At 42.4% G+C, this 26967-nt stretch overlaps 1 protein-coding gene across 4 annotated transcripts in view; it reads left to right on the forward strand.

The window, feature by feature from the left end:
* The window catches only part of LOC148400817 (talin-2), a 46046-nt gene that overhangs the window by 11316 nt on the left and 7763 nt on the right, over positions 1 to 26967 (forward strand). For all 4 annotated transcript variants that reach the window (XM_088371065.1, XM_088371063.1, XM_088371061.1 and 1 more), the window contains 46 exons: positions 2290 to 2351; positions 6843 to 6998; positions 7185 to 7282; positions 7711 to 7840; positions 8061 to 8213; positions 8355 to 8497; positions 9525 to 9652; positions 9732 to 9795; positions 9880 to 9984; positions 10987 to 11142; positions 11728 to 11829; positions 12299 to 12375; positions 12831 to 13011; positions 13185 to 13298; positions 13412 to 13520; positions 13609 to 13817; positions 14592 to 14690; positions 14915 to 15082; positions 15157 to 15291; positions 15373 to 15532; positions 15617 to 15783; positions 16803 to 16931; positions 17000 to 17113; positions 17243 to 17356; positions 18030 to 18164; positions 18367 to 18495; positions 18572 to 18674; positions 18775 to 18983; positions 19405 to 19524; positions 19592 to 19789; positions 20529 to 20668; positions 21055 to 21148; positions 21321 to 21410; positions 21505 to 21627; positions 22034 to 22177; positions 22338 to 22499; positions 22629 to 22769; positions 22873 to 23054; positions 23425 to 23557; positions 23879 to 23980; positions 24483 to 24653; positions 24729 to 24875; positions 25977 to 26078; positions 26167 to 26286; positions 26354 to 26500; positions 26573 to 26739. In XM_088371065.1, coding sequence (XP_088227191.1) covers positions 6863 to 6998; positions 7185 to 7282; positions 7711 to 7840; positions 8061 to 8213; positions 8355 to 8497; positions 9525 to 9652; positions 9732 to 9795; positions 9880 to 9984; positions 10987 to 11142; positions 11728 to 11829; positions 12299 to 12375; positions 12831 to 13011; positions 13185 to 13298; positions 13412 to 13520; positions 13609 to 13817; positions 14592 to 14690; positions 14915 to 15082; positions 15157 to 15291; positions 15373 to 15532; positions 15617 to 15783; positions 16803 to 16931; positions 17000 to 17113; positions 17243 to 17356; positions 18030 to 18164; positions 18367 to 18495; positions 18572 to 18674; positions 18775 to 18983; positions 19405 to 19524; positions 19592 to 19789; positions 20529 to 20668; positions 21055 to 21148; positions 21321 to 21410; positions 21505 to 21627; positions 22034 to 22177; positions 22338 to 22499; positions 22629 to 22769; positions 22873 to 23054; positions 23425 to 23557; positions 23879 to 23980; positions 24483 to 24653; positions 24729 to 24875; positions 25977 to 26078; positions 26167 to 26286; positions 26354 to 26500; positions 26573 to 26739 — 6050 coding nt within the window. In that variant the 5' untranslated portion in view covers positions 2290 to 2351; positions 6843 to 6862. The remainder of the gene's footprint in view (positions 1 to 2289; positions 2352 to 6842; positions 6999 to 7184; positions 7283 to 7710; positions 7841 to 8060; positions 8214 to 8354; positions 8498 to 9524; positions 9653 to 9731; positions 9796 to 9879; positions 9985 to 10986; positions 11143 to 11727; positions 11830 to 12298; positions 12376 to 12830; positions 13012 to 13184; positions 13299 to 13411; positions 13521 to 13608; positions 13818 to 14591; positions 14691 to 14914; positions 15083 to 15156; positions 15292 to 15372; positions 15533 to 15616; positions 15784 to 16802; positions 16932 to 16999; positions 17114 to 17242; positions 17357 to 18029; positions 18165 to 18366; positions 18496 to 18571; positions 18675 to 18774; positions 18984 to 19404; positions 19525 to 19591; positions 19790 to 20528; positions 20669 to 21054; positions 21149 to 21320; positions 21411 to 21504; positions 21628 to 22033; positions 22178 to 22337; positions 22500 to 22628; positions 22770 to 22872; positions 23055 to 23424; positions 23558 to 23878; positions 23981 to 24482; positions 24654 to 24728; positions 24876 to 25976; positions 26079 to 26166; positions 26287 to 26353; positions 26501 to 26572; positions 26740 to 26967) is intronic.

The raw sequence follows: 26967 nt of genomic DNA on the forward strand, positions 1-26967 counted from the left end.
GATGAGGATAAAAATGAAGCTCTGTTGGATAGTATTCTGTAGTTGCATGATGGTTTGAATGTTGAATGCCGCCATACAATTCTGTTAGAATTTATTAAGAAGATTTTTATCATTGGATCTCGAGTTCAATATTTTTTTAAAGGTGAAGATTGCAATGCTTTTGTTTCAGCCGCCACTTGAAGGTGGCTCCGGATTTCCACCCAGCCTAGCGAGTCACATCATGAGTAGGATGGAAAGATGGAATAGTTCACTCTTAATTTCACACTTGATGGGTGGTCAGGCACTCCACAGACCCAACTACTTCAAAAGTCATTTTGTCATATTCTGTCTCCTGAAATTTGACCTCCAAGCCTGTCAGCGATGAATTGCGGTAATGGTGTCAGGATGCTGAGACCCACCTTGAGCCAGACATACTCCCCCTCACACACACTTAGTGGGGGACATTTCCCAATTTATTTTTTGCAAAGGGGGCACCGTGTTGTCTGAGCTCTTGCAAAGATTGTCTGCACAGTGAATTCCCATGTGGTGTATTTGGATCTCGAGCATTAACCCCTATGGAGACCCTTCCCCCAATTGTGATCAACCTTCTATTGCTTGTTAATTTTCTTTTGCCGCTTGCTTCTTGTTACCTAACCTCAGCGTTTTGCTTTTGGAAGCAAACTCCCTCAGGAATTCTAAATGTCTGTGAAGTTGCTCAAGATAAGGTCTCTCGCTCTCTCTCTTTGTGTGGAATGCTCGCATTGATTTTCCCGAAGGCAAAAGTGAGCAGGATTAGCGTTTCTCCATCACAATGTCTTCTGCACTTTCCAGGGTTCCTTTTTTTACTCGAATGTGGTTTTGATCCTCTGGACACCATCCTCTAAGGCTTTTTATGAAGATGGAATATTAATGAGTGCATTTCACATAACTTCGTATATTCAGTTCCTGTAAAAGTTGTTTTTATTCATATGACCAAGTGAAGCAAAAAATTAGAACTGTAGGCAAGGGGCTCTATCTTGCATGGATGTCTGCTTAATCCTATCATTATGTCAAAACAAAATCTTTGTGTTTGTTAATATACAAATTGAAATATTTCCACTACCACCTTTTTTTCATCTTTCCACTGAAATTGTCCAGAAACTTTCCACTTCTTTACAATCCCTGCAGCATGTCAAGGAATGTCATCCCCTGTAGTATCCACTCCAACATTTTTTCCCATTCATTCATCATTGCATGGCAGACAATCATCATTCGACCTCCTGTAGACAACCCAAAAAGTGAGTCAGTGGCTGCAGGGAAAATAAGCCAACTTCCTGTGACTAAGTGACACTCGGGGAGATGAGGTTACCCCAGCCCAGTCGGGAGGAGGCGGGTTTAGCTTAGCGGTTAGCGCCATGGTGTCATCTCATGCAGCTGTTCCTAGCTGCCCCTTTCTAATGTGATTTGGAAGCTACGTCAAATGAGATCATGCATCATGAAAATAAAATGCCCAACCCCCTGCATGCTTTGGGGAAAAAAATGAGTGCCTTGGCGTGCCGCTTTGCATCATTGATCACACCGGTGGATTTCATTTCATTTCATTTTTCCTATATTGAGCCACCTTCGGAGCATTTCTCTTGTCCTCCATCAGTCATATAGAGAAATATGGATAGTGCAGTTTGTTACTGATACACTACTGCCCCAAGTCATTAGCTGCCTTCCAATGATCCTAGCAATCACTGTTAGTTTGTATTAAAAGAAAAACGCAACAAAGTAAAAAAAGAGCAACACTAAAGAAAATTATCATTAATGTGAAATCTGGTAAAAAATTATGCTATAGACGTTTTACCCATTTTCCTGTATGTGTTTCTGTAATAATGATACAATACAAATAAAAATACAATTACAAATGTTAACAATTACGGTATGTGATGTTAAAATCTTAATTCGTAATTATAAAAAAAAAAAATACTTATGTCTATCTAGCCATCCTTTTTTGGACATAGAATGTCAACCCATTAACGGTTGATGGATCCCACAAAGAGGTGACGGCAGAACAATGTATAAATCTGTTTATTCCCATCATGCCCTTTAGTCTAACATCACACCATTAAAGCACGACGGGACGATTTTTTTTCGTAAGTGCCGCACATACTGAATTTATTGGCATCATCCCATTTTTATACTGAGTGGGAACACTGCCTCACTCGATACAACCGCTTTTAATTGTCACAAAATGTCACTTCATTGAAGAATTTGCATTCAAATTGCTTATTTAACGACTCGACGTGTGCGGGTCGATATCTCAAAGTCCACTGTTTGTCGTTTCAGCTGTGAAGATCAGCGCAACGCACACAAGGAAGGAAGGCGGCCTTTTCCTTTCCAGCGATAAGGTAAGTTTTGCTTGTTAGCACCTGTCGTCACTCTCGAGAAGTGTGCAATTAACACATGGAGGGCGAGGAAGCATATTTTGGTTGATTTAATTTGCAGAGGTAAAGAGAGCTTATATTAGCCATTGTCTGAGGGTTGCCATAGTAACATGAAGCTAATTGATGTGAATTAAAGCTCTTCTCCAGTTAAACTACTCTTTGGAACTCACCTTTTTTTACAAATGGTTACTAGATATATTTTTGGTGTTTTGGCTTGGATAGCTTTTTTTTTTACTATCTCTGGTGTTGTATGAGTTTTTGTAAATAATGTGATTTTCTTCATACTGATTTTCCATTTGATTATGTTTGCAATTGAGGTCATAGGTCCTGTTTGATTGAATCAGAGGATGATGAAGTCAGACAAGACCATTTCCCTGGGCTAGGAGAAAACAATGGTAGTCAGAGAGAGCACAGTTCATGTTTGGTGAAGATAATGGGCCGTGACATAGAAGAGAAAGTTCTGCTGTTCTTTCTCGCAAGAATATTAAATCATCTTGTAGTGTGTACAGGTCTCATTTTACCTCTAACATGAAATCAGAAAATATTTGAGTTCCGTCACTCCATGACGACAGGCTTGTATAAGCTGACTCGGCTTTTCACAGGCCAATTAAGCGGCGGCATCTGGTTCTGCGCCGCAGATGAGGTTGGCGTTCCAGCGGCGCATCTTCGCTTTGCAGTGTTTTTTTTTTTGTTTTTTTGAAGCCCTGTTGGCTTCACTGCATGGACACCCCTCCCCAGATGTGAGCTTTAAACACTCGGGGGGTAGTTAAATGTAGGACCCTTTTGATGTGACCCGCCATGTTAAAAATGCTGACACCGGCTCCCCCCCCCCCCACACACACACTTTTTTTTTTTTTTTTTAGCCCCGCTCTTAAAGGGCTGACAAGGACCTAATTAGAGTTTGATGGAATTTTTTTCTTTGTTCTAACATTGGTCTCATTATTTGAAACACTCATAGTTGGCCTCTTTTTTGTTGATGCGTGTTACAATGGTACTTTATTTAAAAAAGAGCCCTAATTTTACCTAATTTGGGCAAAGGGGGGAAAAAGTGTCTCATGAGACTTCGCACTGTTGTATTTACAATATTTTGGTGGTTGACAGTACTAGTACTATAAATAAATTAACTGTGGCAAAATTTATAAGAATATTGCTGGCTATTTTTCCAAAACTATGCATCAAATTGTTCTGAAATCATGCAATAGTCCCTTGAGAAAGTTTCGCTTTCCTCAAATGAAGATATTTCTCCATATCGTCAGTGACAAGCCGACACTGAGACAGCAAAGTCTTGCTCACTGGGAGCAATTACCAGTGCAGCAGGACACTGCGACGACGGATGAGTCGGCGGATCGGGTAACCGTCTGACTTTTGTGACTATCCTTAGCCGTGATGCAACGGCACGAACATGACAGCAACTGGCAGACTCCCGTTTATTGAATCACCTGCTCCTCTGAGGTCTTGTAGACGACGAGTATTGGCCTGCTTGGCAGACTTGTCCGCGTGGCTATCATGGTTACAAGAAAGCCTCTAAAATAGCAAACGAGTCATTGAGGTCCCTATAGTCCAAATCTCTGAGTTCATTTAGTTGGTTTTTTTTTGAAAAATGAATTTCTATTAATTTATTCTAGTCCTTTACATGACCTGAAAAGCTTAAGTGTGACATGTCTGGTATTTAAACAAAGCGCTTTAAAAGTAAATACGTACTTAACATTCCCTCCTCCTTCCGCTCTCTTTTCCACCTATCCATCTTGTAATTTTCCTTAACCAGTCCAAGCCTCATTTTCCTTTGGGTGCGCTACCTTTTGTAAGCAAAGCAGAGCACAATCGTGTGACGTTCCCTCAATGGTGCACTTGACCTGACATTTGTTTGTCTATCTCCATTATGCGGGTCAGGAGCACAATTAGTGTTTGTTTTGTGACTCATTCCACCGCTGACCTATATATGAGATATGAGAATTTGCCATATGTAGTCAAACTTGGTTTACTTACTTAACCAACACTGAACCTGCACCTTTTTCATGACGAATGTTTGTGCAGATGTTTACATTCTGAATCTTACTTAGGGTTAAAATTTGGCTCGATATTGACCAACGTGCCAAAAAGATCAACTGCGGTTTGCATTTAAATCTCAAGCAGATTTCCTGTTGTGGTCGAGAGGCTTGACTAATTCGATTTCCTGTCGTTCCCAGTGAAATGATGATTCGGGAGGGGGGGGGGGGGAACAGGAGACAAGTGGATGGTGGTGAATGTTCAAGCTGTGTTAGTTTAAAGGGAGTGTTTAACAACTGTTTGCCTGCTGTATGAGATCCCACCCAGTCACCTGCTTCAGTCTTCCTCATTTATGTGCACACAAAGGCAAAACAACAACAACAAAAACACCCTAGAGCTAACCATTAGAGACCAATATGTTGTGCTCTGATGAATCTTTAAAAATGCGTCCAGTGTTATGGCTTCATTTGCAGTCGAGATGAAATTGAAGTGTGTTGCTGTGAATTAAAGTCAAGTCATGAATACTGAACGAAAAGCAGGATGTCAAACCTGACTTTTAAAAAAAGATATCATAATAATAAAACAAATTGAAAGTGGGCTTTTTCAAATTATAGCCTAAATAGAACTGTTTGTGATGAAGTGTGTCGTGTTTATCTTGTTTTTGGACAAACATTAGAATACATCTGGCTCATTCTCATCGAGTCGTTTGCACAAGAATGTGGTCAATGTGACAAATATCCTTCTGAGTTCAGTTGGCTCTGATACAAATGTAGGAATGGATCTTGTTTGTGTGTAGATGTTTACATTGGCCGGACCTACAGGTTTACACCAAGTCTCTGTGTTGTGAATCGATGAGACAAATGTTTACACAAGATGTGAGTGGACATATAGATTTGGAATGTGTGTGAATCTGATGTTTGCGACTGAGCAAACTGACTGTTTCAATCTTTTTCTTTTTTTTTTTTTTTAGTTAGATGTTCGTTTACATTCTATGCATGACAATATGAAAGGTTAGACAGGTGTTTAGATTTTTTGTAAATCAATGGCTTGGGATGGACGACTACTGCTATAATTTATAGATTTCATACCTAAATTTAAGGTATCGAGGACTCCCGGTGGCTGCCAATACCATCAACCGATACTTAAGAAAATCTGACATCCAGTAAGTCCCCTTTGGAAGTAGTTCACAATAGCTGTGAACCGGATCATTTCCTTCGTTCATTTGTTTCAAGATCTCAAGAAACTCGTCATCATGAAACCATTTGCTATAATTTTCTTGTCTCCTGTAAAACTTGTTGCACATCCTACGGTGAGTTCTTATCTTTCTTTCCTGGCCAAGCGGGCGTTACCCGAGGCCAGCAATAATATGCCGCACATCTGCTCTCTGGAAAAACGCAGTTGTTACGCGGAAACTAATTTATCGGCCAACCAGAGAAGGCAGATGGACTAATTATCACGATGCTCCAGCCTGGTTCATTTGCACAAACTAGGTTAGCGACATGCCCATTGCCAAATATGAAGTTGATGCTTTCTGGCCTGGCTGGGACTGCTGACTTGTGGGCCGTGCTATTATTGGATTAGAGGCCATGTTACAGTAATAAGGTCTGGGTGTGCTCTGCATCATCGATCTATCGAACAATGGATGCATGCTCCTGCTTTCTGTCTCTGCTTACATGTCAGGACTCACGTCGGCACTCTGTTAGAAAGGGAATTGGGTCTGCAAAATGTTTTTGTCTTGTAACTGTATTATATAACGATGAGAATAATATTAGTTGACTTTGCTTTTATTATATTTTTGCATTTGTATTGTTATTCATTTTGTCAGAGTCTTGGCTCAGATTGCTTGCTCGGCATGATACGCTTATGTGAGGCTGCAGCAGATAAAACAGTGTAGGTGTCACTGGTGGGTTGGGAGACGAGCGAGGCTTTGTGCTACTGACTCCTTATTATTAATCACCACATTATTTTTATTTCATTTTAAAATATCGGTGTGCCACGTTCAAGCACACACCGAACGATGTTTAACGACATTGCTCAGGCCGATGTAATCCTTAAAATACCTCATCGTATTCACATCACCTCCCCGCAGTGCGGTGTCAAGAATGGGCGGCGGAGCGACACCTTCTGCCCCGGGTGCAAACACATATCACATAGGAAGCAAATTCTCCACGTGTGAGTCAGGGTTAGGAGCCAGACGGGCCAGAAGAGAAGCCTGTCTGTGTCTTTTCCTCTGTGGCTCATCCATAATGACCTTTTACCTCTAACCTCAGACACAGAGGAATCCTGCTCCTCCTTCATTGCTATCCAGACAGGAGATCCTTTGTTCGAATGTTTGAAAATGATTTCTGTTAGATATGGGAGAGATGCTGTTGGGCAGATCCAAACTGAAATATTGGCAGCTTTACTTGAACAAGACCAAATATTAATATTTGGACTGATTTCAATTTTGATGTCCTTGCTTTGGTGTAGCTGCAACCCCGCTGGCCAAGATGGTGGTGTTGTCGCTGAAAATCTGCGTGCGCCACTGCAACGTGGTCAAGACCATGCAGTTCGAGCCATCCACGGCGGTCTACGACGCCTGCAGAATCATACGCGAGAGAGTTCCCGAGGCGCAGACCGGACAGGGTGAGAATACTGGAATTGTGCAATCGCTTGACATGAGACAAAAGTATTGGAACACCATTTTATTTCACAGAGTGAAAATAAAGAGCGGTGATTTGTCATTTTGTTATGAACATTTGTGATTTTAAAGGAAGTTTGGTCTCAATGTGGCTTGTAGTTTACACAAAAATCCTCATGTTTGTGGTCTAGCGTCGGATTATGGTCTGTTCCTGTCTGATGAAGACCCCAGAAAAGGCATCTGGCTGGAATCTGGCAGGACACTTGACTACTACATGCTTCGTAATGGGGTAAATATTGCAGTTTATATGAGTGTGTGTGTTTTTTTTTTTAATTAAGTTAATTATTTTTAATTCATTTTAATTATAATTCTCAGAAAATAAAAAATAAAAATGTAAAAATAACTTATCTAAAGTCACTGCATATAAAGTGAATTTCAAATGCACCAAAGGTGTAATGCGTGACTGTGACCAATTTTTCCGCATCAAATTTCTCCTCATTGTAATTGAACCAAACGGAAATGTCGGGCTGTGATAGGCAGCCGCTAAATTCGCTTTTTGTGCTTTCTATTCGCTCGTCTCAGCCCCGCTAAAACCTGGACCCATTTGATCATTTCCTCCGCGGGCACATTCGGTCTCGCTCTGTGCTTCATCGCTATTTCATTTCCCCCCCCTTCCCGCTCTCCTATCTTTGTGTTCGCCCCTCTTTCACATCGCAGGACATTCTTGAATACAAGAAGAAGCAGAGGCCCCAGAAAATCAAAATGTTGGATGGGGCCGTAAAAACCATCATGGTGGATGACTCCAAAACAGTCGGGGAGCTGCTTGTGACCATATGCAGTAGAATAGGTACGACTCAAACCTCGAACTATATGAGGCAGATGAGCTAACCACATTGCTCCCATACTGCCTGAGGATGCAGATATAAATATATTTTTTATAATATCCGTAAAGATTGTTTGCATGACTGCCCAAAAGCAATAAAAACATCCCAAAAACTCATCTAATATTAAGAGAATAATAAACGCAGTCCGTATCTAAGGCATGGCGATGACTCTTTCCCCTGAAGGAATCACCAACTATGAGGAGTACTCGCTGATCCAGGAGATGGTGGAGGAGAAGAAAGAAGAAGGGATGGGAACATTGAAGAAGGACAGAACGCTGCTGCGTGATGAGAGAAAGATGGAGAAGCTCAAAGCCAAACTACACACTGACGACGACTGTGAGTTCCCAGCTTTTCCTCATCCTTGTTTTAAAAAATAGAATCTTTCCGTCGTCACCTTAAATGTAATATTAATACATATGAACACGTAGAATAGTAATACGTATAAATTACTTGTGGAAATGCGTATTATTTTGCTAGTGAACTGGCTGGACCACAGCAGGACATTCAGGGAACAAGGTGTGGAAGAGAGCGAGACACTCCTGCTGCGACGCAAGTTCTTCTACTCGGACCAAAACGTTGACTCCAGAGATCCGGTCCAGCTCAATCTTCTTTATGTGCAGGTTGGGCCCCCAGTCAAACACATTTATACATTTACATATATGTATACATTAATCTTGCCCGTCTCTTTGATTGGTTCTAACCCTAACCCTCGCACATTAATGAATGTTTTTATTTATTTATTAAAATCCAGCAATAAACAAACCAGAAGATGATTCTATATATTTTGTATTCACTTCTATGGAAAGGGGATATTCGGATAGTAGCTGTGGGTCTTAAAGTGGAATGTGGAACAAGGAGGCCTGAACTGTAGCCAGGGGGCGAGGTCATGGAGTACCTCGCACTTTGTCAGCTGGATCTTGTAAGAAGTCGAGAACAGCTAGTAATGTGGGGCCGGGGGTCTGGTTCTGCTTAGAAGTCTCTGCAGAATCACTGTAAGCGATTACATGCGGGATGACTCGCTTTTAAGAAGCCGGTGAGGTCATCTTGAGGAAATCCAGTGAAGTTTTATTAACTCTTTACTTGTGGCCATCAATCATGAAAGGAGACAGGGGGTGGTTTCAATAATATGAAAACAATCAGCAAAACGTGGTATCTGTCAAACATCAACAAACATCTACGTATCCTGTATTAAACTTAGCTACTGATTTCCCTACCTAAGATCATCAAATTAAAACCGTAGTTACCCAAGATAGAGACATCTGTACATGTTTAATATGATTTTTCATTTGAGATTTATACTTTTATCCAAATGGACTATCTTGATGGATAGCTTGACTGAATGATAAACAAATAAAAAGACTGCGAAATGCTCAGTTAGAGAGAAAAAACAGAAATGGGCAAGGAACAGAACCTTGAGGGACTCCAGACTTAAGTCTAATATTTGAATCAAATGCAAGGCAGAATTTTTGATTCGTGTTAGTGTTGTTTGTCTTTCCCTACCCTATGCAGTTACTAGATATAGACAGCTAAGCTGCCATTTTAACACCCTCGTTCCGCTTTAATATTAATCCCCCATTAATGGATGTCATTTTGGCATTGCGTATTAACCACGGGGATTAACATTGATGGAGTTTTCTTTCTTTTCAGGCTCGAGATGACATTCTGAATGGTTCACACCCAGTGTCCTTCGACAAGGCCGGCGAATTTGGCGGCATCCAGGCTCAGATCCAGTTTGGACCTTACATCGAGCACAAACACAAACCTGGATTCTTAGAGTACGTAACTAACCTGCCTTGCCCTCATTTGTCTCACCTCCAAACACAATTGCTGATTCTTCTTTTCAAATCTTTGTAGCTTGAAGGAGTTTCTTCCCAAAGAATACATAAAGCAAAGAGCATCTGAGAAGAAAATATTTCAGGTGAGGCTATGTTGTGACTTATTGAGGTTTTCTTCACTCAACCAATCTTCCAGAAGTTAGATCAAGCTGTGATGTCACTTTCAGGAACACAAAAACTGCGGAGAAATGACAGAGATCGAAGCCAAAGTGAAGTACGTCAAACTGGCGAGGTCTCTACGGACTTACGGAGTGTCGTTCTTCTTGGTCAAGGTGGGCTCTCAATAATTTGATTCAAGAGATGAAAAAGCTAGCCTCCGGTTCTTCTTTCTTATTGCATTTGAGTTAATTGAGAAAAGACCAAAAAAAAAAAATAAAGTGGAAGCCTTTTATCTCCCGAGTGACATCTACTTGCGGAGCTTTTTGGATTTCAGTGGATAAAAAGGGAGTTGAAGAAAATTACCCAGCAAGTGTTTGGGGTTCACTTCAATTTTTACTTGCCTTTCATGTCCTGTAACAAATTTCCCCATTGGTCATTTCCCTCACGCTCGCTGTGAAAACCAGTAAAACTAATATCCAGTATACCAAAAATAATGAATTGTGTATTTTAATTTTTTTTTTAGAATGAGATCAAATGAAGTATTTAAAGGTAATTAAAATTAATTCTCAAAGAAGGCATGACATATAATGCTCTAAACTTTAATCGGAATTTTTTAGTATTTTATGATACCACGATTGCTATCAAATAGAATTCGTTAGACCTGTGCAAAAAAGGTCCATTGTAAAAATGCAAATCCTTGTTAATAAATCAAAAACTATCGACTATCATACATATGCACTGCTTCTACTTGAAACACGTAAATCTCAAACGCTCGCCTCTCCGCCTCGTCTCGGCTTTCATGTGGAATCCGCTCGACCTTTGTCATTTGGGGTTCGCCTTGAGTGTAATCCGACAGAGCAGAGGCATTTAAAAATAGCCCTGCCTTCAGTCTCCCCACAACCTTGTAACCCCCTCGAGATTCCACGCAACTGACATTCCCGCCATAACTTTTACACAAGTGGACCCCAGTGACCCGACGTCACGGACCGTCACGTTCTGTTCATCTGCTTACCGTCTGCGCCGAATTTTTTTTGCGTTTTCTTCTCATAGAATCTTAGTAATGACAAATCCAGTGTGCTACTCCAGCTGTTGTGAAATCAACGCATTGCCAAACACAAATACTAAAACCCACCCCACGTCGACAATGAGCGAACAGACTTTGTTTTTTAATACAGGAGAAGATGAAGAGCAAGAACAAGCTGGTGCCACGCCTCCTGGGCATCACCAAAGAATCTGTGATGAGAGTGGACGAGAAGACCAAAGATGTGGTGCAAGAGTGGCCGCTCACCACCGTCAAGAGGTGGGCCGCCTCGCCCAAGAGCTTTACCCTGGTAAGATTAAAGTCAAACAGTTTGGAATTTGCGGGACGAAATATAATTTCACACCACACAGACTCAGTAATTCTGTTCATGAAGTATATTCGGAAATCACTTTTATTATTTTACTGATTATGAAATGAAACTTGGATCCAGCTGTCCATAATTTGTTCCACACCAGAAATTGCGTTTATATTTAGTGCCGTTCTCCTGCACACAGTGTTTGTCTTTTTTCGTTTGCCCTCACCCCGAAGCACACTTGGCCGTGCCTCTCTGTTGATGAATCAGCACTCCGGGAGCTCAGTCAACCCGAGCGTTTCCCTCGCTTCTTAAATTCCCTCGTGCACTTGTTTGACTGAACGCCTCTCCTCACTCATCGATATTCCACCGTGTGTGTGCGGCCACAAGTCAATGAGCAACACGGATTACTTCATGCAGAAGCAACCCACCTGGTTTCCCTTTTTATGATGTTAATTCAGATGGTTGGGATTACTTTGCTGCCTTGTGAACTGCTAATTAGCTTTGGGTTGGATCTCGCTTCTGGTTTTCTCTAAGGTCAAAGCTTAAAGAGTTGACGTTACTGGGTTTGTGTTTGTGCAGGACTTTGGCGAGTACCAGGAGAGCTACTACTCTGTGCAGACCACCGAAGGCGAGCAGATCTCGCAGCTCATCGCGGGTTACATCGACATCATTCTGAAAAAGGTGAGGCCTTTATCTCCACGCGATCAAACAATATCCTTCAGAGGAAGATAACATCTAATTTGTGTGCAAGCGATATGTCGAAGCACCTTTTGCTCTCGATATTTGGAATATTATCACCTGTCCTCACTTGGCAATAATTTCCTACTCTTCCTTACAAAAGTAATCTAAAAGTGTCAGACTGTAAGGGCAATTTTATTTATTTAGTTAGTTATTTGTTTGTTTGATTGATTGATTTGTTTATTTGAATTCTTGTTTCCCTTGATCATATCAATTATTTAATTTTGTCTGCCAGTTGTAGGCAAATTTAATAAAACACAAATATCTCGGTTTTTTATTTGTGCCGAGTAGGGGACATTTCATGTTTTTTAATCGTAGTACTTATTTTCCAAATGTTGCCAAGTAAAATCTGGATACTGTATATAATTTAAAAAGAAAATCACTGAGCATATTTTTTATCCCCACTGTACAGAAACAAAGCAAGGATCGTTTTGGGTTGGAAGGTGACGAGGAAGCAACCATGCTTGAAGAATCTGTATCGCCTAAAAAGTAAGTAACAGCAAAATAATAACATATTTAATTCTAGTTCAATTAAGAAGGAACTACATTCTTCGTTTCCCTGTATCTACAAGTTTATCAGCTGTGCCATGATGGTGTTATTATAACAACACAATGTTATTGCATTCTAGTGTTACAAAAACAACATATTACACACTGAGTTCTTTTTTCCAATTTCCTCCTCCACACCAAATTGGAGCACAGTTCACGCATCTATCTTCCAGGACTTCATTTCACCACACCAGCGCTTCCTCCTCTGGATTTTATCGTGGGAGATAATCTCCAGAGGAAATTTTGCAGCACTGGGAAAACGCAAGCTCCATCCAAACATTTCCTGATTAGACGTGCAAGCTCATTTTCCAGTCCGAGCTTCAGCTTCCCATCGAGGCCATCTCATTTTTCTTGTTATGATGTGTGATGCTAACTAATGCCGCTCGGACCTTCAGGTCCACCATCCTCCAACAGCAGTTTAACCGCGTCGGCCGGGCGGAGCACGGCTCTGTGGCGCTGCCCGGAGTGATCCGATCCGGCTCCATCGGGACTGAGTCGCTCAGCGTGGGCTCCATGCCGTCTCCTCAGCAGCAGATCACCATGGGTCAGATGCACCGTGGACACATGCCACCGCTGGTAAGAAAAGTTTCTCCACAATTAATTAACATGAGAGACATGATCCAAAAATGTATTTTTTAAAAAGCTGCAAGATTGCTATTCCAGAGAAATTGAGTCAAATTGAAGCAGACTTGACAAAACTGTTCCAAAGCAAGACTGTTTACTTAAAAGATGTTTTTTTTCCTTTACAGAGTTCAGCCCAGCAAGCTTTAATGGGAACCATCAACACCAGCATGCAGGCCGTGCAGAAGGCTCAGATTGATTTGGGAGAGGTCGATGACCTGCCTCCACTCGGACAGGACATGGTATGTTAATTCATTTGTGTTTTCACTGTCTTTGTGGTTGTCCCATTGCTAAATGTGAAGCGTTTTGTTATAGCTTCTCTGTATAAATAAAATTGTATTGACATTTTGTGCAGGCCTCCAAAGTTTGGATCCAGAACAAGATGGATGAATCCAAACATGAGATTCACTCTCAGGTTGACGCCATCACCGCAGGAACCGCTTCCGTCGTCAACCTCACTGCCGGTCAGTAGCCGCCATGTTTATTCTTTGGTTTTGAGGTCTTTCTAAAAAAACATCACTATTTAAGTCCTCGATCATTTCTCCCCGCCAGGCGACCCGACCGACACGGACTACACGGCAGTGGGCTGCGCCATCACAACCATCTCGTCTAACTTGACTGAGATGTCAAAGGGCGTTAAGCTGTTGGCCGCTCTCATGGAGGACGAGGTCGGCGGCGGTAACGACCTGATGAAGGCCGCCAGGACGCTGGCGGGGGCCGTGTCTGACCTGCTCAAAGCCGTGGAGCCTGCCTCTGGAGAGGTAAGGGAAATCGATCGTCATTGTACAGATAAATTATTTAAAACCAGACACCGGGTTTCAGCAGATTTTTTTTTTTTTTTGGCCAAGTGTGTGTCCATCTGTTTGTAATGTCCTTTCTATTGAATATTCCTCACATTTTTAACCAAGATGAGCAAAATGTTTTTATAGTGCAATATCATTTTTTAGAGGTTAATATGTTAATTGGCAGCTTAATAGATTTTGAATTACGGCAAGTTAGCAAGCAGTTTTATTTTCTGGTGTCACATAGGCCTTTTTATATAATTACCTTTCTTTGTTGTGTCCAAATTAATTACACACCCAGAGGCCCCGGAATGAAATGTGCAATCTTTGAGTAATGCGACTTTGCCTCACCACTTTATTCAATGTGCATGTATGTACTGTACGTTGTACATTAAAGAGCTGTGAGTGACATGAAGCTGACTGCAAGGCATTTTCAGACAGCAAGTGGCTTGTTGACCCGCCTACTTATGAATAATGGAGTAGACTTTATGGACTTGTGCTGCAGGACTGGAACGATCTGCCTGACATTTGTTCAAAGTTGTTTGTTTCTTCTGTAGCAGCAAAAAAAAAAAAAAAAACATTTCTCGGCTAGTCATGATGCATAGTCCCTTTCATGTGGAAGGGTTTTGAAGAATTAGAGATGCTCTTCCATGTTGGAATGTTTTCAAATGAAGCATTGAAGCAATGTAAAGTACCTTAAACAGGTTAAGCAAAAGCCATTTTAAGAGTGTGTATGTGTGTGTGTGTGTTCAGCCCAGACAGACGGTGCTGACAGCAGCAGGCAGCATCGGCCAAGCCAGCGGAGACCTGCTCCGGCAGATTGGAGAGAACGAAACAGACGAGAGGTTCCAGGTAACCATGGTGCCCATTTGTTTGTCAAAACGGTGCACTTCAAACTATGTCGAAAAATTCAGATATTACAACTATTTTGAAAATATAATCATATGATAACAGAACTCGTCTCCTTAGTTTTCCTCAGTGTGAATCAATATAATGACCTTCAAACATGGCCGCCATATTTTTTTTTTAATTTATTTCTCGGGTGATTGGTCCTTCTGACTTTGCTTCCTGTGCAGGATATCCTTATGAACTTGGCCAAGGCGGTGGCCAACGCCGCCGCCATGTTGGTCCTGAAGGCAAAGAACGTGGCCCAGGTCGCAGAGGACACTGTTCTCCAGAACCGAGTCATTTCCGCTGCCACCCAGTGTGCCCTGTCCACCTCGCAGCTGGTGGCGTGCGCCAAGGTACTGCATAAACCCGAATCAATCTTGTTAAGTGTTCATCTCTTCTCATGGCATCTCCTTCCACATGCTTGTAGGTGGTGAGTCCTTCTATCAGCTCCCCCGTTTGCCAGGAGCAGCTCATTGAAGCTGGGAAGCTGGTGGACCGCTCGGTGGAGAGCTGCGTCCAAGCCTGCCTCTCGGCCACAGAGGACGGAGAACTCCTCAAGCAGGTTCATTGTTATTTCCTTCCCCAAGAAGGTGTCATGGTGGCTAAACTTGGACTCACGAGAAGCTCCTGTCCTGTTTTGTAGGTTAGCGCAGCAGCCAGCGTGGTGAATCAAGCTCTAGAAGATTTGCTGCATCACGTCCGCCAGTACACCTCCAGAGGAGAGCCCATCGGCCGCTACGACCAAGCCACTGACACCATCATGACCGTCACAGAGAGCATCTTCACCTCCATGGGAGATGCAGGTCAGGCCGAAAAGCTAGTGTTGCTTGCAAATTTAATTTTGGGATAATAACGTTCCCATTGTCGTGTATGCCTCCCGCTCACAGGAGAGATGGTCCGTCAGGCCCGGGTTCTGGCCCAAGCCACCTCGGACTTGGTGAACGCCATGAGGTCGGATGCAGAAGCCGAGGTGGACATGGACAATTCTAAGAAGTTGCTGGCGGCAGCTAAATTGTTGGCCGACGCCACTGCCAGGATGGTGGAAGCAGCCAAGGTATCATCTTTGCTCTCTTTCTTGCCATCCGACTACTCGCTACTACTACCATCTCTAAGATTAGGTCCTCTGAAATTGTGCAACAGTACTTTAATAAAGTCAATGAGTCATTCACTTGGAATTAAAAACATCTGACCTGACACTGACCTGTACTCTTAGTTTGACATTTTAATTAAGTCTGTACAAGATTATAAAAAAAAACTCTGCCTACGCTCATTGTCTCACTTTGACTCCTGGACCACGATCAAAGCGTAAGAAACATCCCAAAATTGAAAGTTGGCAATGCTGTGTATATGAATGTTAAGTCACTGTGATTCCAAGCGTGGCTTAACGCTGCTCACTTTCCGTTTGATCCTAATTTAGCTTGTGTCATTCCCTCTCAACAAATTACTGTAACACTACACTTGGTACACATTCCTGCCTTGAATCGAAATGAAGCCTAAAGGTGTTGTAGCTAATAATACAACCAGTCTGAAACTTAGTGTAACATACTATATGACATTTGGGTTAGCATGCTAAAATAAGACAAAGCGAGACTAATTTAGGAAATGAATTTATCTGAGGTGAATAGCTCCCTATTTTCCACTGTGACTATAAAAATATGCTCTCCGGCTATTTACTTCAAATAAAGCTTTAATTTACCATCAGTTGCCTCTACACATATCAGCTGGACCTCATCTCAAAGCTGTTGCCATGGCGACTGATAAACTGATAAGATAGAAGACTTCTGGACACCGCTCATTGTTTGATCTCCTCTTCCATTTTCTCGTGTTATATTGCTGTAGCAAAGCGTCCCTGAGATTTGGAAAGCTTGTTAGCGTTGGCTCGCTCATGCACGCCGTGTCGTCATTTGTCCCTCTGGAAGGGTTTTAGCAGGTTTTTATAATTATGCAAATGACTTGTTTTCTTTAATTGGCGTCAATAGAAAGACGGCGGTGATAAATTCTACTGGTCTGGAATTTAATTTACCCTCAAGAAAAATAGCTGCTTTTCTTGGAATGATGTACGTTTGCCTTCAGGGTGCAGCGGCCTATCCCGAGAACGAAGACCAGCAGCAGCGACTGAGGGAAGCCGCTGAGGGTCTGCGAGTAGCCACTAACGCCGCAGCTCAGAACGCCATCAAGAAGAAGCTGATCAACAGACTGGAGGTCCGCGGGATTCCGATTGGGGGCTAAGAGGGCAGAAATGATCATTTGAACCGTTTTGTGCGATTCAGAATGCCGCCAAGCAAGGTGCAGCCGCTGCCACGCAAACCATCGCCGCCGCTCAGAATGCCGCCGCCTCCAACAAGAACACAGCCGCTCACCAGCAGTTGGTTCAGAGCTGCAAGGTGAGCAGGATTGGGTTATAACAAACAATTTGTGTTCATTTGTCTCTGCCAGTCAAGTATAATGACCATCAACATTAATCAGGATTTTACATATTAACTATAATTGACCACCGATTTTCTGTAACTTAGGCGGTGGCTGACCACATCCCTCAGCTGGTCCAAGGAGTGCGAAGCAGCCAGGCCAAACCGGACGACATCAGTGCACAGCTTGCCCTCATCATTGCCAGCCAGAACTTCCTACAGGTGCAACACATGACACCCACACGGGTTTTACGAAAATGGAATATTGAGACTTAATGTCCCAGAATTGTCAAGACTACTTTAGAAATGAGGACGAAGAAAGTATAAATAGAGATAGGACCATGCTGGGATGTTTTTAAAATGAACCCACAACCTATTTTCTTTTTATCTAATAGCTCAAGAAGCACGCCTGTGGTGGAGTTTCTGTACAAGCTCGTTGATTGAACTGCTCTATTTCGACAAATGGTAGCCGTGGGAGTTTATTTGCTCAGCAGAAGGTTGCTATTGCACAATGTTAGCAGTAAATTACAATGTATGTCAAGTGAAGTGGAGTTTAAAAGGACTATTATGAAGAAATGGCAAGAAATAAAGCAGTCTGGGAGGAATTTATATAGCTTTGCAGAATGTAAACCTAGATGCACACAACATTGTGGAGCGGCCATTTAAATCATCATTTAAGAAACTACTACCTTCACATCTTAGCCTGTTTACATGTCCACGTAGGTGCTGCTGTTTTGGTTAGCAACCGAGTTCAAATCGGATCAGTAACTCTTAAACGGCCATATGTGAGAAATAGCATCTAGGGACAGCCATTATCATAACCTTTATAGAGTTTTGATTTACACAGCAAATTTGAAAATAGATCAATTTCCTGTATGCTCCCTGTTGTACATAGCCCGGGAGTAAAATGGTGACCTCCACAAAGTCATCAGTTCCCACGGTGACGGATCAGGCTGCAGCCATGCAACTGGGTCAGTGTGCCAAGAACCTGGCCACTTGCTTGGCCGAGCTGAGGACAGCCGCACAGAAGGTAGTAGACAATTATTCAATTTGTATTTTCTAATTAATACAGAGAAATAGTTCAATTGTCCTGCATAGAAATTGGCCTGTCGCATTATTTGTGCAGTGTTGTCGATTTGCTCAGCTGCTGAAATCTGCCTGGCAACAACAACATAATATGAAAACAAAATTTGAAACCAATTAATTGATTTAGTGATTTTATTTTATTCTAGGCTCATGAAGCTTGTGGCCCCATGGAGATCGACTCTGCTCTCACTGCCATCCAAACCCTGAAAACTGAGCTGCAGGATGCCAGGCTGGCTGTAGGCAATGCACAGCTGAAACCGCTGCCGGGAGAATCGGTAAGGAGAAGTCACTTTACTCATTCAAAATAAGAAGTTTCTATTTAAAATTGCATGTTGTGAAATTTTTCTTTAGTTGGAAAAGTGCGCTCAGGAGTTGGGCAGCACGTCCAAGTCAGTTGGGTCCTCCATGGCTCAGCTACTCACCTGTGCTGCACAAGGCAATGAGCACTACACAGGTTGGTACTGACAATTAACTTCTGCGTAGTATGTCTATGAATCGGAGCTGGGTAAAAATAAATTCTCATATTTTTTGAATAATGCACTGCTGTGCTATAGGCATAGCAGCCAGGGAGACGGCGCAGGCCTTAAAGACGCTGGCCCAGGCGGCCCGCGGAGTCGCCGCCTCCACCACCGATCCCAAAGCCGCCGCCGCCATGCTGGACTCGGCCCGCGACGTCATGGAAGGCTCGGCGCTTCTCATCCACGAGGCCAAGGAGGCGCTTATCTGCCCCGGTGACGCTGAGAGCCAGCAGAGGTTGGCCCAGGTGAGATCTGACAACATATAACAAAAATATAGCCGTAATTTAAACTTCTTCAGACTTTTAAAGGTTACTGAGTACATTTTCTTACCATTTCTTATTGTGATATGTAGGTCTTAAATTGATACCCCAAAAAGTTAGTGAGACTTCCATAAACCTGCAATTGCCTGATAAGAAACTTTCTGGTAAATATTTACATGCAGGCAAGGGAAGTAAGCAGCTCAACATCTGTCATAATAAGCAAGGGAAAGCATTTTAATTAATCAGGTGGCATTTTATATGAGCAAAACATCATAAATGATTTATGCCTTAGCATCTCATTTTCCCCAAATTCATTAATGCTGTAGGTTGCAACAAACACAAAGGTGATGCTGCTTTGCTAGTGTGGCCGCATTTTGTATTTAGAAGGTCTTTGTTGAACCTGCAGGTGGCCAAGGCCGTGTCTCATTCACTGAACAACTGCGTCAACTGTCTGCCTGGTCAGAAGGACGTAGATATGGCTCTCAAGAGCATCGGCGAAGCCAGCAAGAAGCTCCTCATTGAAAGCGTGAGTTGAAGCAAGCAATAAAAAAATGTTTTTATAAGCACAGGGAGTTAATAAATGCTGCGTTTAGATCCCGCCACCTTCCAAGACCTTTCAAGAGGCACAGAGCGAGCTCAATCAAACGGCGGCCGACCTGAACCAGTCTGCGGGCGAGGTGGTTCACGCCTCCAGGGCCTCCAGCAGCCAGCTGGCGGTGGCGTCGGGGAAGTTCAGCGAAGACTTTGACGAGTTCCTGGACGCCGGCATCGAGATGGCAGGGCACACTCAGGTCCGTTTTGCTTCCCTTAAACTTGACACAAAATAATATGAGACACTGCCAGAGGAGACGGCCAAGAAAATTAAATAATATCAGATCTTATTTCCTGCTACCTTTTTGACATTTCCATTTTCTAGGTCAAAATCAACGAAAAGAAAAACCCATTGTGACCACCTATTATGCATTTCGTAACACAAAGCGCATAAATAATAACATACAGTACGTTGCGTAAAACACAAAGCACACCTTCCATCAGAGTAAAACATCCATCATCCTGGTGATTCAGCACATTTGGGTCAATATCAGTAAATAATAAAAATTGAGCCTGTCAAGACCAGCCATAAGGCAGAGCTTGTATACATTTTATAAAGCAAGGCAAAGCAGTATTGGCAGCCCAATCATCCACCCATAACCATAAATTATCGGATTCATCCAGCCATTCATTTTTTATAGCGCTTGTCCACATTAGTGTCACGGGTGAGCTAGAGCCTGTCGCAGCTGACTTTTGGCAAAAGGCGGGATCCATCCTAATCTGGTTACCGGCCAATCACAGGACACATATTTTGAATTGGAGTTTAAATCATCAATTAGCTTTACATGCAGGTTGTGAGATAAAGCTAGTGCTGATTGTTATTTCCCAACTTCCCTATTAAAAAGAATAACTGCACTATTTCCCAATTGTGCTTTCGTTGGCTTGAAAGTTTTTCTTGCTGCTGTTGTTTATTTTGTCTCACATGGCTTGTCTTCACAGAAGCGGGACGACCAAGTGCAGGTGATTGGTAACCTGAAGAACATCTCCATGGCCTCCAGCAAGCTGCTGCTGGCCGCCAAGAGCCTGTCAGTGGATCCCGCTGCAGCCAACGCCAAGAATCTGCTCGCAGCCGCTGCAAGGTACCGCCACTGCTTTTTATGCTTTGGAATCGATAGTCACGATAAGTGTCCTTCCTTTCATAGCAGGTAGTGTCGTCGTGTAGAGCCCACATATCACTAGTGATTCTAGTGGTAGGCAAAAGGATCACTGAATAAAATTTTCGTGAATCTTAAATTCACGTTTTTCTTATCTAGCATAGTTATAGTTGTATTTAACTTTTAAGTATATCAATTTGGAATGTACAGCGTCGCAGTGGCTAACAATATAAAATATAGTTTTTATGAATACTTTATTTACTGTTGGTCGTCACGGTGTTACATGAAAGAGCTAAGTATCTTTTTTTTACTCGGTGTAAAAAGCTTGAAAGTGACTGCTTCAGAGTGTAATTTTCCAGTTCTTGTTTCAGAGCTGTAACCGACAGCATCAACCAGCTGATCACGCTGTGCACTCAGCAGGCGCCCGGCCAAAAGGAGTGTGATAACGCCCTGCGAGAGCTTGAGGTAAACCACACTGGTTTTTAATCATTCTGGTTCCCACCAAGCAACAAGTTGGAGGAGTATGATATGTCTCTGTGTTGTTACGCAGATTACAATTTCAATTGGTTTTGTGTAAAAGGCAAAGGTAGGATAATGTTTTATCTCTGTGTAAAAGAAGTTGCTAAAAAATTTCCAGGCTGTCCGAGGAATGCTGGACAACCCCAATGAACCCATCAATGACCTCTCCTACTTTGACTGCATCGAGAGTGTCATGGAAAATTCCAAGGTAAGCCTTCTAGGTCTCCCAACTGGGAGATTAAAACATCCCTCATCTCACAATCTGTCACTCTGCTTTTTTTTATTCATGTTGGTCCGGCCAGGTCTTGGGAGAGTCAATGGCGGGAATTTCCCAGAACTGCAAGACGGGAGATGTGATGTCATTCGGAGACTGCGTCAGATTGGCGTCCAAGGCCCTTTGCGGGCTCACTGAAGCTGCAGGACAGGTACGTACAAATTCCCAAATGTGATTAATTCCTGTGAAGTGATCACAATGTTCCAGTACTATATCTTGGGTGATTATTTACGCCCCGCAATTTCAGATTTTATTGTGGAACGTATTGAGCCATCTGTTACTATATTGTGGAAATCTCCAGTTTATAGTTATCGCTTTTTTTTTTTTTTTTTTACTTGACCTTCACAGCTTTGATTCAAAATGTTTTCCTCTCAATGAAATTAATTGCCATTATAAGTAAGTAAATAAGTTTACAATATGTTTAAAAACTTGGCTTAAATATATTTCAAATATTAATTTTTAAAAACAAAGTTTTATTTTAATATCTAAGTTGTGGCTTTTCACTGATAGAAGGCAGTTCCATATACACCCAAGCCTTTTTTCTTTTTAATCCTTAGGCATCCTACCTGGTGGGCGTGTCCGACCCCAACAGTCACGCAGGTCACCAGGGACTGGTGGACCCCATCCAGTTTGCTAAAGCCAACCAGGCAATTCAAATGGCCTGTCAGAATCTTGTGGACCCAGAGAGTAGCGCCTCCCAGGTACATTCCGCCATAAAATAAAACAGACTAACAGGTATTGTTTATTGTTTCTCACCTTTAAGATACAATCGGATACTTTGAGTAAATGCTGCAGTGGCCTCTAATGGACCATTAATCTTATGGTCTTTTTTTATATTTTTTTTATTTCTCAACATTGCAGGTGCTCTCAGCAGCCACCATTGTTGCAAAGCACACGTCTGCTCTGTGCAACGCCTGCCGTCTAGCCTCCTCCAAAACCACCAACCCGGTCGCCAAGAGACACTTTGTCCAATCAGCTAAGGAGGTGGCTAACAGCACCGCCAACTTGGTCAAAACCATTAAGGTGGGTCTAGTCCTTCCAAAGCCTAATCAGACAAATCTCATGTCCATTCAGGACTTAAACCAGTAAGCATTGGATTAAAGAATCAGTGGAACATGACAGCAAGAGCTTGTTTGTGATTTTCTCTCTCAGGCTCTCGATGGAGATTTCTCAGATGAGAACAGGAACAGGTGTCGAGTGGCCACAGCTCCGCTCATCGAAGCCGTGGAAAATCTGACGATATTTGCCTCCAACCCAGAATTTGCCAGCATCCCGGCTCAGATAAGCCACGAGGTCAGTCACAGACTTTTTGTGTAGTATACTAGGCAAAAGGCATTTTATGTCTAAAGTTTAGACTTTAGACTCTAAAGTCTTCCATCAACTTGTTTGGCTGCAGGGTTCTACGGCTCAGGAGCCCATCATCCAATCGGCACGCTCCATGCTTGATAGCTCCACATATCTGCTCAAGACCGCCCGCTCGTTGGTTATCAATCCCAAAGACCCACCCACTTGGTCCGTTCTGGCCGGTCACTCCCGCACTGTCTCCGACTCCATCAAGAGTCTCATCACCGCCATCCGGTTTGTTGTGGGAGGGGGGGGGGGGGAACAATTACCCTGTGTTGACGCTAATCCTATTTACTTTCATCACTATGTTATATTAGGGTCTAAGTTCACATATTCACAGCATAAACGTCGAATATTAATACAGAAGTATTTTAAAAACAATGTTTTATAAGAAAATGCAATATTCTTCTTTTTTATTATTTTTATGTAGTTTTCCAGATTTGATTTTTCAAAGCCAGGATAGATGTAAAAACTGCATCCTTTGTGTTTACATGTTCCTTTAGTCCATCTTTTTTTTAACTCTGTCCTGTTTGTCATCCTTCGCCCTCTCTCCCCCCATCTATTTTATTGCTCTCTCTCTCTCTCTGGCCCATTTCCATCTCAGGGACAAGGCCCCGGGCCAGCGGGAGTGCGACTCATCCATTGATAACGTCAACAAATGTATCCGGGACATTGAGCAGGCCTCTTTGGCTGCGGTCAGCCAGAACTTACCCAGCAGGGACGACATTTCTCTGGAGGTAAGGAACCGTTACGAAAAGGACTCAACATATTTCATTTTTTCTTTTGATTTATCAAATGATGCTTTCATTCGATGTTTTGCATGTGCCACACTGTAAAAAAAAAAAAGCCAAAATTCATGCTGCAACAATATTTTAATTTTGTGTGTGCATATTTATTTATTTAACCAGGTTGTTTGTGGTTTTTGTCTCTCAGAAAAGATATTCAGTTTGAGGGCATTGATGTCAAGGTTCCAAATGAAGCACTGTGAATGCAATTCCACCTTTCACATGAAAAGGCCACACAGGAACAAATGTACTTTCATTTCCTCTTCTTTTCAGGCCCTGCAAGAGCAGCTGACGTCCTCCGTTCAGGAAATTGGCCACTTAATCGACCCTGTTTCCACTGCTGCCAGAGGCGAGGCTTCCCAACTAGGACACAAGGTGCGCTATATAGGGCAACACATTAATGACTTTACTTAAATGATTTAAGCGTGAAGCAAGACAAAAGTGGAAGTAGAGTCGATGTCATTTATCATTGGGGATACGTTCAAAATCCGCTTGCAATAGGCAAAAATAAATGTGATACAGAGACACATTTTAGTTTTTAATTTAAAAAATGTTTAATTTAAATTGATTTTTTTCAAAAAAAGCCGTTTTGAGCATTTATTCACATTGCTTATTCATAATGTTGCAACCTAATAGGATATCAAAAAAGTTCCAAATCTTTGCCGTAATACATTACACCATAGCTAATGTATAGGTATACCCTCTAGTGGCAGTTTTGAGTACAGAAATGGAATCATGACCAAACTGATGAGAAGTTCAGTTTTGAGGCATTGGCACGATAACATTATTGGGTTTTTTTTGTCCGTAAAGTCCATATATGTATATAACTTTTAAAAAAATAAATTTCCTGTAATCAAGATTTGATGTTTGACCTTAGGTGACCCAACTGGCTGGCTACTTTGAACCGCTGAGCAGGGCAGCAGTGGGCGTGGCGTCCAAGCTGAAGGACCACCAGCAGCAGATGACCTTCCTGGATCAGACCAAAACCCTGGCTGAGTCCGCCCTGCAAATGCTCTACGCCGCCAAGGAGGGGGGAGGAAATTGCAAGGTCAGATCTTCAGTGGCAGTTGTTACCATCATCCATTTTTATTGTACAAAGTAATATTGTAGTGACAACTTTCAGGCATCTCACACTCACGATGCCATCGCCGAGGCCTCTCAGTTAATGAAGGAGGCAGTGGATGACATCATGGTGACACTGAATGAGGCCGCCAGTGAAGTTGGCATGGTCGGCGGCATGGTGGATTCCATCGCGGAGGCCATGGCCAAGGTAAATCCAGTTTATGGCTATTTAATTTTTCATTTAAAAAATCAGCAGCACATCTAGAGAACCAATTATTTATATACAGACATCGAAATGTTTTCCATATAATTTCTTGTTTAAATTTCGTGTCAATATATATTAAACTACTGCAGCTCAATGTCAGATTCCAAAGTGTCTGTATGCTTTGTGAACGTGAAGTACCTGCGATATTCCAAACTTCTGTCTGCTGGCTTCCCTGTGATCCGTTAATTTAACACAGACGCCGTAATGTATACAGTGCAAGCTGGCAATCATGTTTTTTCTTTTTTTTTTTTTCCTTTTACTTGCAAGGCTTTTTTTTTTTTAAATGGATTAAATATTCACCAGATGCTTCAATTACTATGCTTGCTCCCTCATGCACAGTTATCAATTCTGCCTTCATAAAGATAATCAATTTTGTCACACAGGTGTTTATTTAACAATCTGCTTGTTGTTCTAGTTGGTCCTGCATTATTATTAGTATTCCAAGCAGGAGGAGTCACACTATGCAATAGCTTTGAGCCACCTTCCACTTAAGATAAATAAATGCCTCCTTTATTTAACGTCTCCCTTTTTCCCTCGATTAGAAAATAATGGTAGTGATAGTAAGTAAGCTCTAATTATGTGTGCTCTAGTTGCGGTACTTCATAATATTAAGTTATTTACTGAGCCTATTTGAACTCAGTTGCTTAGAAACAGCAGCACCTAGCAAAGCAAGTCAAAAGGGTCTCGGTTGAATTAAAGTGTGGAGTCTAAATTATTAAAGATGATCTTATGTTAAGTGGCCAAGGCTTCTTAAACGACTATTAAAATTCCAATCGACTCTGACTTGTGGTTCTTCCATGTTTATGTTGCAAGAAGGCACTTAGTTCATTTGTTTATTTATTTGTTTGTTTACATATTTATTTATTATTTAGTTTTTAACTCACTTGACATGTAGTTTTCTGCATATAAGCACATTAAAAACTGCATGAACTTAGGGATATATTATATTGGTAAAGGTGTAACATTTAGATTTTTGTATTTGTTGTCATAGTTTAAAATGCATACTTGTTTGAAATGCAAACTGAATGTTTCTTGTTTCTCCAGCTGGATGAGGGAACGCCGCCTGAGCCCGAAGGCTCATTTGTGGATTACCAAACCAGTATGGTGAAACACTCCAAAGCTATTGCAGTCACTGCTCAGGAAATGGTAAACCGCATTAAACTTTAAATGTTACTTAGTATAAAATGTTTGGAAAAAGGTCTGAAATAATGACGTTTGGTGTGTTATGACTTAGATGACTAAATCGGTGACATGTCCGGATGAGCTCGGAGGTCTGGCCTCTCAGGTAACGGTCGACTTCAGCCAGCTGGCCATCGAGGGACGGAAGGCCGCCCACACGGCCGAGCCCGAAGAGGTACGGTGACCTGGCAGGCATTAAAAAGCAACTGCCGTGAGCAACTTGTCTGCTCCATGTTTCCCAGATCGGCTTTCAGATCAAAACCCGAGTGCAGGAGCTGGGCCACGGCTGCATCTACCTGGTGCAGAAGGCCGGGTCGTTGCAGATCACGCCTTCCGACGGCTTCACCAAGCGAGAGCTCATCGACTGCGCACGCGCCGTCACAGAAAAGGTTAGCATCATCACGAACAAAAAAAAAAAAAAAGCAAAAATTCTGACCGTTGTCTTTTGCCGGGGTCCTCAGGTGTCCTTGGTGCTGTCGGCACTCCAGGCAGGCAATAAAGGAACGCAGGCCTGCATCACAGCGGCAAGCGCCGTGTCGGGCATCATCGCCGATTTGGACACCACCATCATGTTCGCCTCCGCTGGCACGCTCAACGCCGAAAATGACGAATCCTTCGCCGACCACAGGTGGGAGTGGCCAAATCTGTTTGTTGGAGAATTTCTCACGTCTGTAGCTTCAAATCGACTTTGTGGGGATCTGTTATCAGAAGCTGACAGAATGACTTAGTAGCATGCAGACAAAAGGGGAGCTTAACATTTTCTGAACGTCAGAAAGTACAAATTACCCCTCAGGCTTTGCAAGATGAACTGTCACATCTTTCACTGTGACAACAAAAGGAGACAATAGGCTGCTTT

Source organism: Syngnathus floridae, chromosome 3 (assembly GCF_059516105.1).
Source record: "Syngnathus floridae isolate MCC-2025c chromosome 3, RoL_Sflo_1.0, whole genome shotgun sequence".
NCBI classification, from domain to species: Eukaryota; Metazoa; Chordata; class Actinopteri; order Syngnathiformes; family Syngnathidae; genus Syngnathus; species Syngnathus floridae.